We start from the raw sequence: 15,242 nt of genomic DNA on the forward strand, positions 1-15,242 counted from the left end.
TTACCATTTATGTTTGTATTACAATTTAGGGCATCCGGGGCGATCTGGGTAGCCTAATAGTTAAAGCATTCGCTCGTCGCGATGAAGACAAAGGTTCGAGTCCCCACATAGGTAGAATGTGTGATGCCCATTTTTGGTGTCTCTGGCGTGATATTGCTAGAATGTTGCCAAAAGTACGAGGGTGGCTGAAAAGTTGTAAGCCTCACTGTGAAAAAAAGTTACAAAGTCCACGTTTGTAATTTATTTTTCTACATAGTCCTCTTCCAAGTTCACACACTTTTGCCAGTGATACTGCAAGGCCCGAATCCCGGTCAGGAAGAAATCTTCTTCAGCTACCCTAAAAAAATCAGTCACAGCGGAAATGACGTCATCATTACTTGCAAAATGGCGACCGGCGAGTTCCTTTTTCATTTTGGGGAACAGGTGGAAGTCAGGAGGAGCCAAATCAGGTGAATAAGGAGGATGGTCAATGAGTTCAAAGTCACAATCGCGGATTGTTGACATGGCCACCACCGATTTGTGAACAGGCGCATTGTCTTGGTGGAAGAGGACACCTTTAGCGATCATCCCTCGTCGTTTGGCTTTGATTGCTTCTCGCAACTGGTTCAGTAGATCAGCATAGTATCTGCCGTTGATAGTGTGACCTTTTTCAAGATAATCAATGAGCAGAATACCCCTGGAATCCCAAAAGACTGATGCCATCACCTTTCCAGCTGAAGGAACAGACTTGGCTTTTTTCGGAGCTGGTGAATCAGGATGCTTCCACTGTTTTGACTGTAGTTTTGTTTCTGGTTGAAAGTGATGTATCCAGGTCTCATCCATGGTTACAAATCGTGCCGAAAATCATCGGGATCTGCTTCAAAACGACGCAAATTGTCAAGGGACGTCTGGAACCTGACACGTTTCTGTTCTGCTGTCAAGAGCTTTGGCACCCATCTTGCAGAAACTTTAGTCATTCCTAATTCGTTGGTGATAATATGCTCAACCCTCTCATAAGAGATGCCCACTACACTAGCAATATGTCGAGTAGTCAATCGTCGATCATCCATCAACATATCGAGCACTCGCGTGATGTTTTCTGGAGTGGTTGCTGTTGAAGGCCTTCCTGAGCGTGGGTCATCATCAAGGCTTTGTCTGCCACGCTTGAATTCTGCAGCCCACTTCTATACTGTGGAAAATGAAGGAGCATCATCCCCTAGAGTGGAGACCATGTCAGCATGTATCTGTGTTGGGGACATCCCTTTCTTTATCAAGTACTTGATGACTGCCCTGTATTCAGTTTTGTCCATTTCTGATGATTTCAGAGGGTAGGTTTACCAAAAGAGCTGTAGTTGAGATAAAACTATTAGTACGTTTGTAGTTCTTGTGTCCATGATTCACTAAATGATTGTCCTCATTGGTGGCAAACACCTGTCTCTTCCTGGTGGGGAAAAACCACTCAGACTGACAACTTTTCAGCCAACCCTCGTATATAACTCAGTCAGTCATCAAATATATAGTTATAGTCTGTTTCACTGAGACAACAGTTACGTACCACGTAACAGCAAACACTGTGGTCTGAATCGCCTCACCTTGTTGCTATCAGAATCCGCCTTTCATCCCGAAGAAATATTGGTATTAGTAGTGAATATTGGTTTAGTATCAGCTAATTACAATAGTCGTGGGAATATTTCCTTCCATTTGAACATGGCGTTCGTTCCATTTCTGAGGTCGGGTTTACATTTTTTCATTAGAAAGTTTCACCGCAGACATACGGTTTTACATTCGTTTCACCACAGACATAAGGTTTTACGCAGCCTTAGAACTCACTCCAACCAAATGTCTGGTTATAAAATCAGTTTTCAAGTTCCGTGATCCACTCTATTCAGTGGTCGGTGTCCTTTCTTTGTCAAGCTGACCTTACACAGCTACTACACATCAGTGACCACATCAAACACATGTCTACTGGCTACTGACAGTCTGTTCATGCCAAAGGCACCGATAGGTGGCGTTGTGCTCCTTTTATGGCGTTAACAAACTAAACCCTCAACACCTGACCTTAACGGCACTTCACACCATCGACATTTCAAACAGGCATATGTCAAACGAAAAACAAACACAGGTGCAAGTTTCTCAGCATGTGTAACTGGAAATGTACACGTGTACAAGGTATGCCCTACGTGGAGACACTCGGATGCGAGATTCTGGCCTGAATAGATGTGGCTAAGGCAGGTGGTTGACACAAGCTCAACCATCTGGTAGATGCTGAAACAACAAACCGCTGCCCTCTCCACCCTCCCTCCCCCCCTTGAACACATGCAATGAATGCAACAATAAGTGTCACCACATAGTGAGTACATCAAAAGTTCCAGTTAGACGCTTGCCATATTTGTCTACTTCAGACTGACTGTTGCAGATGTACTTTATCGGAGTGAAGACAGGGTTTAGATCAAAGTTACAGTCTGTGATCAATTATGCATGTAATTTACAGAAGTTAGAAGTGTAGGACAGAACTGCAGTCTCATCCGAGATTTTTAGTTCTTGTCCTAGCTGTGACTAGCTAAAGTGCTGGTGGCGAATGAGATCACCAACTCACCTCCAAACAATCGGCCTGTGTGATGTCAATAAACCACTACCAATTTGTCGCTTGTGTCTTGTCTCACAGATTCCGGTAACCTTCAATAAGAAAACTCCCAAAAGTCTACTCTCACAATGACCAGGGAGTTATTGTTGTAGGCAGGTGGTTTTCGGTGCAAGAATATGAGCACAGGTGATATTACCTCAACATGGCCATGCAAGTCTGTCCGACATCTTGGAACAAACCAAGTGTTCGCTACAGGCGCAGCCTCCTAATTCGGCATCGATCCCTCAGCAAAGGTCTCTTTGTTTAAACGCGACAAGAAGATTCAACAAATATCTTTTGATGTCTCTCACGATGTTGTCGCTGCTGGTCGCGACGTGCAGGTTACCGGCGTCTGGACACCGCTGAGTCCGGATCATACCTCACAGACAACTCAGCCATCCATCACCTCCTCGTGGGTGTTAAGACGTCACTCGCATGGTTCAATGTAAAACATTAAAACATCAGTAAACGAATCGTTAACATAGTAAGCGGCAATCCTGAACATACCTATTTTACAAATGTGCTTTAATTAGCCATAAACTAATGTTCAGACCAACATCATGTATGGCGGATATGATAAATCTGTAGATATGTAGATGTATAGTTTAAAAATATTAGGTAGATATAAGAAAAAGCTCAATAGCAATATTGCTATTTGTCTCTCAGATGGATGAACAAGGACTGGCTTTACAATATCCAAATATGTTTTGGTGGTAGAACGCAAGATCAACATGAGGATAAACATTGACATGTTGTTCTGTTTACATGTAATAGCATAAAGTCGGGTTGGAGGCCGACACCTGGACAATATTCTACCGATCCAAATCTCACTTGTAGATTTTTGCAAAATATTCCATACTGTTTAAAGGTACTGTTTACACACGAACTGATTTATTGTAAACCAAATTCGTAATGCTGATATGAGTAAATCATCGTGAAATCAATAAATGATAAAACTCAGTAAAAACTGGGGAATTCTTAACAAAACTTTACACGAAAACGCAGTTGTTCACATGCACGATGCTTGCACATACTTTCCAGCAATGTACAGTATGATCCCCATGACGTCATATATAGAGATACCAATGATACAGCTTAAGGCACAGCTGCATCGTAATTAACAATGAAAAACGCACAGTAAATGTTAAAAATACAACTTACACCATGTCCCATTTCCAACAGACATATGGAATGATACGTTATCAACAGAATCAGTTAGACTGCTTGCTTATACCTGCAGACGGCCTCACTCATTGGAGCGTGAACGGGAGGTTTGATATCACAGACTTACATAACTTACTGACCAAAACCCCTTGTAGGTTGAGACACGTGTTTACCATCAGTTCGTGTCAAGCGAACAAGTATGTACACAAACCTTCGGCCAAAGTATGTGCGGAAATGACTTCACGTGCACACAAAACATGTTGTTCGGCAAGATAATACTTACCGCATTTTACCGTGAATGCTTGCTATTTCAGTTCAGGGAAAAACAAACGTTTTGTTTCACAAATGACTCCCAGGATGTTGAGTGACCTCGTTCTGACATTTAACAAATGTTGACCAGGTGTTATATATTCCTTGTTGAGCCCGGCTACAGTTGCCGGGTTATGTCATTAACGAGATAGTGTCTGACAGCGGTCAGGTGCTACAGAATGAAGAGCATGTTGGCGCTGCACATCAGTGTTGGAGAGACATATCGCCCAGCTGCAGTCTTCATCTGGTTTTTCAATCTTGTTTCACAGTAAGCCGCGAGGGCGTAGAGGTGGTGCCCGTCTACCTCGTGTCATGTGTTGACCAGCTAGTAGACAGTTCTACAATCCCTAAGCACTACCTCTCCACGGAGCGCTTCTGCACCGCATCAGGCGTTAGATCGCCCGCACTCGGCGAGGATACTTTAGCGAGAAAATATTGACTGACAGAAACGTTTATAAGGCACGAGCGATCTCCGAGCGCCGTATAGCTTCAGATGAAGAAGACACCAACAGATGCTGCTCTCTTCGCTGTTTACATATCAAAGCATCAATTCCAGTGCCTCCCCGTTGTAACGCTTGTTACTGCGATTCCCCTGCTGACATGGGAGCCCGAAGTTTGAGATCTGGTTACATCTCCATCCCCACACCAATACGTATTCTTGGTTGTACATAATTCAACTTGCATCTAAACAGTGTTATTCCGCTCCAAACATCCGCAAGAATGTAATAACGAGTAACAAGGACTTTAATCAACATCGTTCTTAAACTAAAACTCATTTCTTGAATTAAGCACCAGCTTGGAGATAAGATGGTCGAGCTCACTTACTTTTTAACGCGAATCCCCCCCCAGAATGCCAGCCGTCTATTCGCCCTTGCAGTTCTTTCTCTTACCTTCGTTCCGTCCATCGCCTGTATCCAAGATTGACCGTCATTGCATCGGAATCCCGGCCTGGTTACCGTTTCCTCGTCAGCCCTGAGCATCACTCAAGCCGCTAACGCTATTGTTTCCACTTAACTCGGCATCCCTCAAGCACAGCAGACTTCTGGTGGTGGAAGTTGCGTTTCAGAGATGTGTTCACTGCTGTTCTCCCCTGGTCCACAGTGTGCCTATATCTGTTACGTAACCTCTTTGGGTTACCATAGCGACTCACACTGAAGAGTGTGCTACTTGTTTTTTAATATTAGATTCTATAATGTTTTTAATACCAGTTTTAGATTCTGGGAATACTTTTGAATGTTGAATATAGTAAACAGTACTTAGTAAATCAGAAAAAAATGAAACCTGATTCCATGAGACAATCAGACCTGTCATAATGTTCGTCAAGGTATACTCTGAACTCATAATTTCTGAAAGCCAACTAAGTTCTTCGTATTTACACGCATATGGGAAAAGTCTTTCATGATAAACGAAAGGTTTATTTCTGGGACATATGGATTTTGTTACTTCAGCGTCACCCCACAACATTCCCTTCACAATATTTAGCTACCCATAATCTTTGGATGTGCGTTTAGCAGAACAATGGTTAATGGTGTTTACAGAGCGGCTCTCGAGAACGCACCTCTAGCAGAGAGCGGAGACGACACGTGGGGGTGATCAGCATCGCAGTGTAATGGCGGGCGCCTCGCTCGTTGCTACTGAGTCACGTGGTCAAACTTAATGGAAACAAAAGTCTGACATAATTAAATCAGAAATCGCCAACCGCTTCTCTGTCGATCGCTCCAGTTTAAAATTCCCCCCGTCCTGACAACTCTAATCTCAGAATTAATTTAAAAGGTCGCTTTGTTCAAAGTAGAATTATCTCTGAAACCGAAAAAAATCGATTAAATGTTGCCTATCTGTCAGAGCTGCAACGCTACAGACACAATCCAAATAGGTCCTGAAATAGGCCTCGATGGCCACACTGATGCTATTAATATACTGCGGCCATAAAGTTTGTTTTTAGGCATGTGAAGTGGTTTTATCACATGACTACAGCCATACCTGGCTTTGTTTGTATAGTCTTATCCTCACTAGTATCTCCAACCAACCATTCATATCCTGGCGTTATGTATATATAGTTAAATTATCACTAGTATCACCAACCAACCATTCATATCCTGACGTTATATATAGCTATATAAACACTAGTATCACCAACCAACCATTCATATCCTGACGTTGTATATATAGTTATATTGTCACTAGCATCACAACCAACCATTCATATCCTGGCGTTGTATGTATAGTCATATCATCACTGTAATCACCAACCACAACCAACTTTTTAAAGCACGGGTATAGGATCGAACACTTCAGCCAACCTGCGTGAATCAAACGATTCGAATCTTGCATCTTGCTGTTTTTCCTGCAGGCATTATCTCAGTAATATTGCCGCGGTGTAATTCCCCTTCTTAATACTCACTGGAACTACACTTGAACGTTTAGTCAAAATTTATTTATTAGAATGCGAGGCAAATCTAGCCATCGCTACACTTTACAGACGACACAAGAAAAGCAAATTTAAAGTTATCTTCCATTCGTCGATCTGCAATTGCAAAACATCGGTAATTTGCATCGTACGTGATTCAATGTTATTCGAGATAAAGAAGTACTACAGCGAAGTACCGAATGAGTTGCAATGTAGCTCGCTTGTAAGCCAATCACAAAACGACATCTATGCCTGGGGTAAGATGATTAGTTATATTGTCACTAGTATCACCAACCAACCATTCATACCTTGGCGTTGTATAGATAGTTATATCATCACTAGTATCACTAACTAACCTTTCATATCCTAGCATTGCATATATAGTTATACCGTCACAAGTATCATCACCCAAAATGTTTTATTTATTTATTTATTTATTATATATTTATTTTCTATTATTCAACATCAAATGTGGTCATGTACTTTCTATCATTCACCAACAAACATGATTCCTTGTTTTCTATTATTCACCATCGAAAATTTGCACCTTTTCTTGTTCACCATTCAATCCCATATACTGGTGCATACTTAAAGTTGACTTCACGAGCAATGATTTTGCGGCATCGAGATTCAAAAACACAATGAGTCTGGTCATGCAAATTAAACACCCGGTGTTCAGATCACATCACAGCATCGATCACGTTTATGTTCATTGGATACAAGGGTGCATATGTACTAAGAAAGGTCTCACAGACTGGTGCTTAATCTTGTGAGTCCGTTAATCTTCGCATGAAAAAATGTCTTTCGTGTCTTTCATGTTGAAACCAGTGGTGGCGATGTCAGTGAGCTGACCATATCTTCAACATTCCCGTGTCTTAAGTGAACGGCTCACCCTACGGGGACGTGTTTGTCAAGGCTTTGAGGTGACAGACAATCTCAACATTTAAAGGGAGTTAACACCTTGACTCCAACGTCAACAATGTGAGACGTACATTTATTCGATAATGTCAGTGAATGGAAAACACCTAGAGATTCACTTCACATGTCAGAATATCAGACAAGTAGAGTTTCCAATAGACAAGTATCAGACAAGCAGGTTTTAGCAGAGGAATGTCAGACACAAACTTGATATACATGTATATTCAGAGAATGAGAGTTCGTCTAACATGGACATTACAGGTGGTAATCAGTCGGTGTTCATTTATGTAAATTTATCCATAATATCGGTGTCGGACTGATCTTAGTGTAAATCTCTCCTCTATGTTTCTATCGGGTATGAAAGGGTTAAAGTCTTCACGGGGAATGTCCTGGATAGAAAGGGTACAAGTCTTCAAAGGGAAGGTCTGAGTTAGAAATAGTTAAACCCTTTCTGGGGAAGGGCCGGGTTAGAAAGGGTTAAATCCATCATTGGCAAGGTTCGGGTTAGAAAGGGTTAAATCCATCATTGGGAAGGTCCGGGTTAGAAAGGGTTAAATCCATCATAGGGAAGATCCGGGTTGAAAGGGTTAAAGCGTGCACGGGGAAAGTCGGATTTGATTTAGCAAATGGGATATAATGTGAGGCTGGCTTTATTACTCCGCTTAAAAGGCACCGACATCTAATGTGTGTACACATGGCTTCATTCCGTCAAACTGAACAATAAATTCTGCCCCGAGTCGTCATGTGCTATAGTGTTCAGCTTAGTGAGGGCGATTATTCTGATATCGCTTAATAGATGGTATCATCCGTTACACAGCGAGAGAATCCCATCAGTGATGTGTCACATTACCCACCTACAGGGTAAACACAATCAGGTTGTACAAAAGCCATGTTTTAGGTCAATGAGGTGGGACTGCTAGTGTGATTAGTACAATGCTCCGGTACAATAACGTTGTCATAATGAACACCTTTGTGTAAATTAACCATGATGATCGTCAAATTTATGTTGGTGCAAATATCTGTCCTTTATACGAGAGGTTGTTTGCCACTGTCACCAATGTTCCAAAGTTAGGTGTGTGTCTTTATGTGCGTGCGTGCGTGCGTGCGTGCGTGCGTGCGTGAGTCCTTCGCTCTGATAAACCAACGATTCACACTCAGGCCACCATCGACATGGAAGTGGCATACGACATGTCAACAAATGGTTTTCATCATATTCTGTCAATCACACATAATCCGAGGAAAACCCGGTACTCAACTGACGTAAAAGGAGAAACAAAACGCTTGACGTATAAGGAGAAACAAAACGCTTGACGTATAAGGAGAAACAAAACGCTTGACGTATAAGGAGAAACAAAACACTTGACGTATAAGGAGATACAAAACGCTTGACGTATAAGGAGATACAAAACGCTTGAGATACAAAACGCTTGACTGAACGCTACTGACATGGGCATTGGACGTTCGCTTTTCCTGCTTCAGTTCAACCCATGATCGCCCCATAACTGGAAAGTCAAGAGTGGACACTCCTGGTGAGGACCGAGTGTTTTACCTAAGTCAGTGATTTGCTACAGCAATGGACACTGCCTGCACTGGACAGGTGCCTGTTCTTCGTAGTATTTCAGACCAGAAATCATCTGAGAGAAGAGGAAATTCAGGAATATAGTCCAAACGTTGAACCTGTCCTAACTCAGCTATACCGACAGCGACGTAACCAAAGGTGCAAACCGGAATGAGTGATATTGGTTTTACTCAGCTTCTTCTAGCAACATCAGGTTGCAACAGGAATTCCCGAAGCAAAAATCCGAAGACTTGTGCAATCCCTTTCAAGGAAGTGTCGAGCAGTGAAGGCTGCAAGAGGTAATGTCACCAGGTTCTCACCTGAACGTCTCTTTGCTTCCACACATATGCAGTTAGTGAACTGAATTAATACTTACAATGACAACATTTCATCCGTGTGTGGAAGTTTGTTCATCTATGTTCAAAGTTAATCTACTTGTGCACACTTGAATACGTTTAATGCATTTCCTTACTTTTGGCCTGCATTTATTTGAGTTTAAAAACATTTTAACCATAACATACTGGCATGTTTCTGATTACAGATTTACAGATCGCCATGATACATCTTCACTGACTTCAGTGTCACTGACAACGAGCAGTATTTCTGATTACAGATGGCCATTACATAAATGTAATATTTTTAACAGGGACAGAAATGATATAAATATAATATTTCTTATTACGGCAACCATGACATGAATGTAATATTTTTAATACGGACAGAAATGATGTAAATGTAACGTCTCTTATTAAAGGAAGTCATAATTCAAATGCAGCATTGATCATTACGGGCTGCCATGACATGAATGTAATATTTTTGTAACGGGTTGCCATGATAAAAATGTAACATATCTGATTACGGGCATCAATGATGTAAATGTACTGTGTTGAATTCTCCATCACAAGGGATAAATATTTCAATGTCAAAACTATCAAGGATCTTTTTACCACTGTTAGTCCTCCTTTAAACATTGCTTTTTTAAAGGAAATCGATTTCATGGTTGAATTTTGAGCAATATGTTTCTGTAAATAGATGCATTTTAATAATTGGTAGTCTAGATTAGTAACTAGAATTGTTAGTGGCTGTACCCTCAAAGGGGGTTGAAGTATTGTACAATTATTGTCCTCCTGAGAGGGTACGTAAGTCCCAAAACATTTGATGTGAATTTAAGTCTACCAGGTTTTTAATCGTAGTATCCATGTTATTTTAATTTTTGCTAGCATTTCATACACTCTCCAGCGCCTGAAGGGATGATGTAAATCCAACTAGGGTCCATGCAAGTAGCAAAGGTACTGTAAGTCCCCGTGGTCTCTAGTATGGTGATCTATAGCCTGGTTTTATATTGTTTTGTCCAGATGGTGATATTAATTTTAACTTTCCACGCTAGTTTTAATGATAATTGTGATATTTTAGTTCTTTTACTGTCCTTCATCGACAGGTTTTTACAGTGGGCATATATTTCTTGTCAGTGTTAAAAGTTCTCGTCACGATATGGCTGAGATATTGCCGATGTGACGTTAAAATTAATATTAACTCACTCACTCACTCTGATGTAAATGTAATATTTATTAGGCACAATCATGACATAAATGTAATATTTCTGATTACGAGCATATATGATAATAACATTCTTAATGCGGACAGAAATGATATAAATGTAATGTTTCTGATTACAGACAGTCATAATTTAAACACAATAATCATCATTACAGACAGTCATAATTTAAACACAATAATCATCATTACAGACAGTCATAATTTAAACACAATAATCATCATTACGGACTGCCATAATTTAAACACAATAATCATCATTACAGACAGTCATAATTTAAACACAATAATCATCATTACAGACAGTCATAATTTAAACACAATAATCATCATTACGGACTGCCATGATTTAAATGTCACATTTCTGATAACAAGGATAAAATGTCATATCGCTCACTGCGGTCAACCATATCACATCTGACATGGGACCCCGGTTGTCGATACAGCCTTAATCCTGACCTGCCGGAACGTGACGGCTCTGGACAGCAGTGATTCGTTTGTTTCCGTGAAGCAAATACCCCGGATGATCAGCTTTGTTAACGGTAAAGTAACTGCGAGTTTGGACTCCATCACCCCGCGCGTTGTAAACACTTTACTGTAAGCCCAAGCCACGGTGGTGTGTGTAAACAACGTTCAGAAATCATCGGCCCGCGCACGGTTTAGTTTACATTATTTGTACTGTCCCTTTACACCGATTTTCATCGTGTCGCTGTTATGAAGTAATATTCTTCTATCATATGGCGTTTGGTTTTTAAGACCGCTACTCCTTCAAGGCCGCAGTTGAACTAATGAAGGTCACGTGGTGTGAATGTAATGAAATGCTGTGTCCCACGAATACCTGTCCACATTGTGATAGGAGTGGGGACAAGTGTTGTTGTTTGTGTGTTGTATTGTTTAATAACGTCTTCGTGTAATACTGGCTGCGTGCCAAATAATGTCCAGTTGTAAAATGTTTTGTTTTCGTCTCAAAACAGAATCCGGAATAGTCTCCATGGCGCATGCGCGGGTTGAGGTGACCAGATCTGTGGCTGGTGTCTGACCTTGTCATAGACAAACTGCTTTCTGGAACGGTAAATAACAGACAAATATCAAACTGGACACGGGGTTGCCGAGAAACTATAAAGCTACTGCTTGAGTGACGTCGTAGCGACCGATTTGGGAGGTGGGGTTGAATGTTTTTACCTGACAGAACATTTTGTTACAGTGTTGCCATTTAGATTGACAAGTGGTCTTGGAAAATATATATTTTGATGATGAGTCTCATTAACCTACTCAGATAATGACCTCCTTAATAGCCGATCCGAATTTCGTCGTGTGAAACTGACAATAGAAACCACAAACATCTCTGGTTACACTGAATTCCAATTCCTTGTTTCATAAGAAAATGCTGTTTACAAATGAATTTTAATTTTAGACTTTCATAACTTAGACTTTAGTACACCCTAACTAAGAAATCACAGACTGCCCCTGTTTGATGAGGTCGTTAAATGAATGACAATGCATCTGGCTCGCTGGTTACACCTGTTTTTCTGGATTGGTTGCGCAATAGGACGGAACCCAGTAAACAGGAAACGAGACTGTTCTGTAATCAATGTTTTGACTTGCGCCATTTAAACTGAAAACGAATGAGATGAGGCATTATAAAATTGACTATTTCTTGAAATGTGTCGATTACAATTTGTCATTGTTGTAATTAATAAGTCTATCCGGGAAAGGTTTGTGTTCATTTTATAAACATTGGTTTGCGTCGAATGTTTTTGTTTACTGGTTGTTTCTTGAGTGATTCTATTTCAATGGCGAAGAGAGGTTATATAGCAGTTCTCGGCTTGACTCTTGCAAACTTCCATGAAGCGCTGTCTGCTGATGGTACCAGACAGTATGACGACAGGTCAGTGTCTCAAGCGGGTCAAGCGGTGTGGACCTGTCTCCCATCAGGAAATCATGAAGTTTTCAGAATTCGCAAACCTAAAATAGAAATTAAAACCTCTCTCTTCAAAGAGGTAAGTGGGTATGGATCTTTTCGCTTTTAGCAATATTCCAGCAATATCACGGGCTTCACACATTGAACCAAAATGGGTATCGAACCCAGATATGATGTGATATTGATCATTACGGACAGCCATGAAATAAATGCCATATTTATGATTTCCACATTACGAGCGAACATTATAACCTTGGGGCCGCCCCCTTCAACCATGGTATTTTCATTTCACCATTTCCAGATACAGTGACGGTGAATTCGGACACCAAGGATAAAAAGATCTCATGAAATCGACTGATGATCCGTCAGAGTATTGGCATAAATGGCCCCAGTTTACGGAGAGCCACAAGGTCAACAGATCCGACATTGACACAAGTATGTAGCCCGGGGATATTGTCTCTGTGATGAGGCCGGCGCAGGTCTGAACCTCGGCAACAGCCTGGGAGTGTCCAAACATGAGTATGACTGACACCATGTCCACGAATTGTTTAAAAGTTTAAGGCTCTGATCAGACATATTGTAGACACTGATAGTCCTCCGCGGTATCGAGTGTTCCGAGACATGCAGAACATGCACACAGTTCGGATGCACACATCGAGCACTGTAACAGAATTATGTGTAGAAGTGCGACTGTCGTAGCACCACGAATGCTTGATTGATTGAGGTTACATAATCATGTGTCATCTCTACTTCCCAGCATGCCACTGTGAGGTGCTTGGGGACATAGACACCTACACTAAATTCCTCCCATGCTCGGAGAGGTGGAACTCGGAACTTTTAACTGACCACGGCAGTAACCATTCACATGGTCCAACGATAATCTTGAGAATGTTTGGCAGAAACAAAAACTCCTCCAGGGTGAAAGGGGTGCCAGTGACGTGGAGTGAGTGAGGGAAGGAAGGTGAACTTATGACTATTTCGCTCATATAACAACAAACATACGTGACTATATGTGGCTGCTTATAGTAGCCCAGACCACAGGCAAACTGTAGTACAAACAGAGCTGCGCAACAGAGAGAGAGAAAATGACACACGTATTGCGTGTTGGGATACGAGTCTCTGTGGCTATTGCTGTGCGAATGGCAGAACCACCGGGCTCAGACCTCATCCAAATACTGTTGAGCACTCAGATTCATATTGAAGACAACAATATGAGTGCCACCCCGAACATGATGGTACCATCACCATATGGCTACGACTCTGTACACAACACCGAGGTGTTCTTTCACCTCTCCTCCTGCACATACTAACTCTGTCATCGGGCCTCCATAGACAGAATATGCTTTCGTCAGAAGACAGAAACCTACGCTAGTCACGTAGATGCCAACGTTTGACCTGTCTGGCCCAGCGAAGTCTCCACTGGCCATGTCTGTCAGTTAGTAGCGTTCTCCGCATTGGTCGATAGCATCTTACACCATAGGCGCGAAGTCTACACGTAACTGTCCATCGACTCACGGGGTGACCTTGTGTCCGAAGATGCCGTCACTGTCAGGAAGCGGTTCCGCAACGTTCTCAGATGCTGGTCTACCGCTGCCGTTGTTGCATGGGGCCCGCCTGTTCGTGGCCTGTCCGATGTCTGGCCAGGCTGACTACAGCGTTGGCGAAGGTTCCCGACAGTAACTATTGAGCAACCAGCTGTCTGATCAGTTCTAACCCCAAACTGTAGCATACCTATGATCCTCTCGTCTTCTGCTAAACTTAAACGTGGCATTATTTTGGTTTTCCGTAGTGTCATACGCCCACCTCTTTCTTGCACTTCTTGCAGTGGTTCGGTACACTTTCTGCAGTTGCATTTTGCCTTTATACACAATGCGTAATTTTTGCAAATCTCCGAAATGCAAATGGTCTTTGTTACCTTTGCTCGCATTTGTTCCCAAAATACAAACTCCTCTTTCATACGAGACGATCAAGCATGCTGATCACTGGCAGCGTATGGTCCAGGTTCCACTACACTACATCAGAATCACATGCTACCCGAGCGAGGACCAAATGGAAACAACTCAAACGGGCAGAGGCCTGTGACAGCTGTGGTTGGATGAAATAGTTTTAAAAGCGCATCCATCCAGTAATCAAAACTGACCACAATTTTAAGTATTCAGTCATTTTTCATCACCATGGCTTATGCTTATGCATGCACCGATATTTTCAAGTACGTGACATTTGCTGCGGAATGGAGGGTTGACGTGTTCCGCTTCCTGTGCTGGGAAAAGTCGCCAGACAAGTTAGACAGAATTTGTGTTTCATTGTAGTTTAAAGGCCAGACTGTACCCCTATGTACATGGACTGGCTGTTGATAGCCTGGATATTTTTAAAAAATATATATATGGTTGCTATAGAAATCAATGGGAAAACATTTGTTGTGTAACCTGAAACGAGGGTAAAGAGGTGGAGGCTTGTTTAACGAAACCCGCAGCTGAAGAGAGATTTTACGTACGCTTCATATCATTGTTGCCATTTCTGACCAAGTGCCTGAGTGTCTGTATGTTAACAAAGTTAATTTTTCGGTTTAGGTCTTACTCACATAATTTACTCAGTAACGAGTAACATTCAGTGTCGCTGAATTCTGTAAGAAAATATCGGATTTCTAAGTATATTTGTACTTTCCCAAGTATTGATGGTTTATTGGTCTTTCCAGCATCCTGTAAGTGATTTGCAAGTAGCAGTTCATTACCTCGCCACTGTCACCGGATTGAAGGAAAAGTGTCGCCTTTTGGCTGTCTCTTGTTATTTGCGTATCGACTGTTGTTCT

At 41.7% G+C, this 15,242-nt stretch overlaps 1 protein-coding gene across 1 annotated transcript in view; it reads right to left on the reverse strand.

The window, feature by feature from the left end:
* The window catches only part of LOC137265738 (galactose-3-O-sulfotransferase 2-like), an 11,302-nt gene extending 6,157 nt beyond the window's left edge, over window positions 1-5,145 (reverse strand). The window contains exon 1 of the mRNA XM_067801189.1: window positions 4,966-5,145. Coding sequence (XP_067657290.1) covers window positions 4,966-5,055 — 90 coding nt within the window. The 5' untranslated portion in view covers window positions 5,056-5,145. The remainder of the gene's footprint in view (window positions 1-4,965) is intronic.
* Between the last annotated feature and the right edge of the window lie 10,097 nt (window positions 5,146-15,242).

The sequence above is a fragment of the Haliotis asinina genome, chromosome 15, assembly GCF_037392515.1.
Source record: "Haliotis asinina isolate JCU_RB_2024 chromosome 15, JCU_Hal_asi_v2, whole genome shotgun sequence".
NCBI lineage: Eukaryota > Metazoa > Mollusca > Gastropoda > Lepetellida > Haliotidae > Haliotis > Haliotis asinina.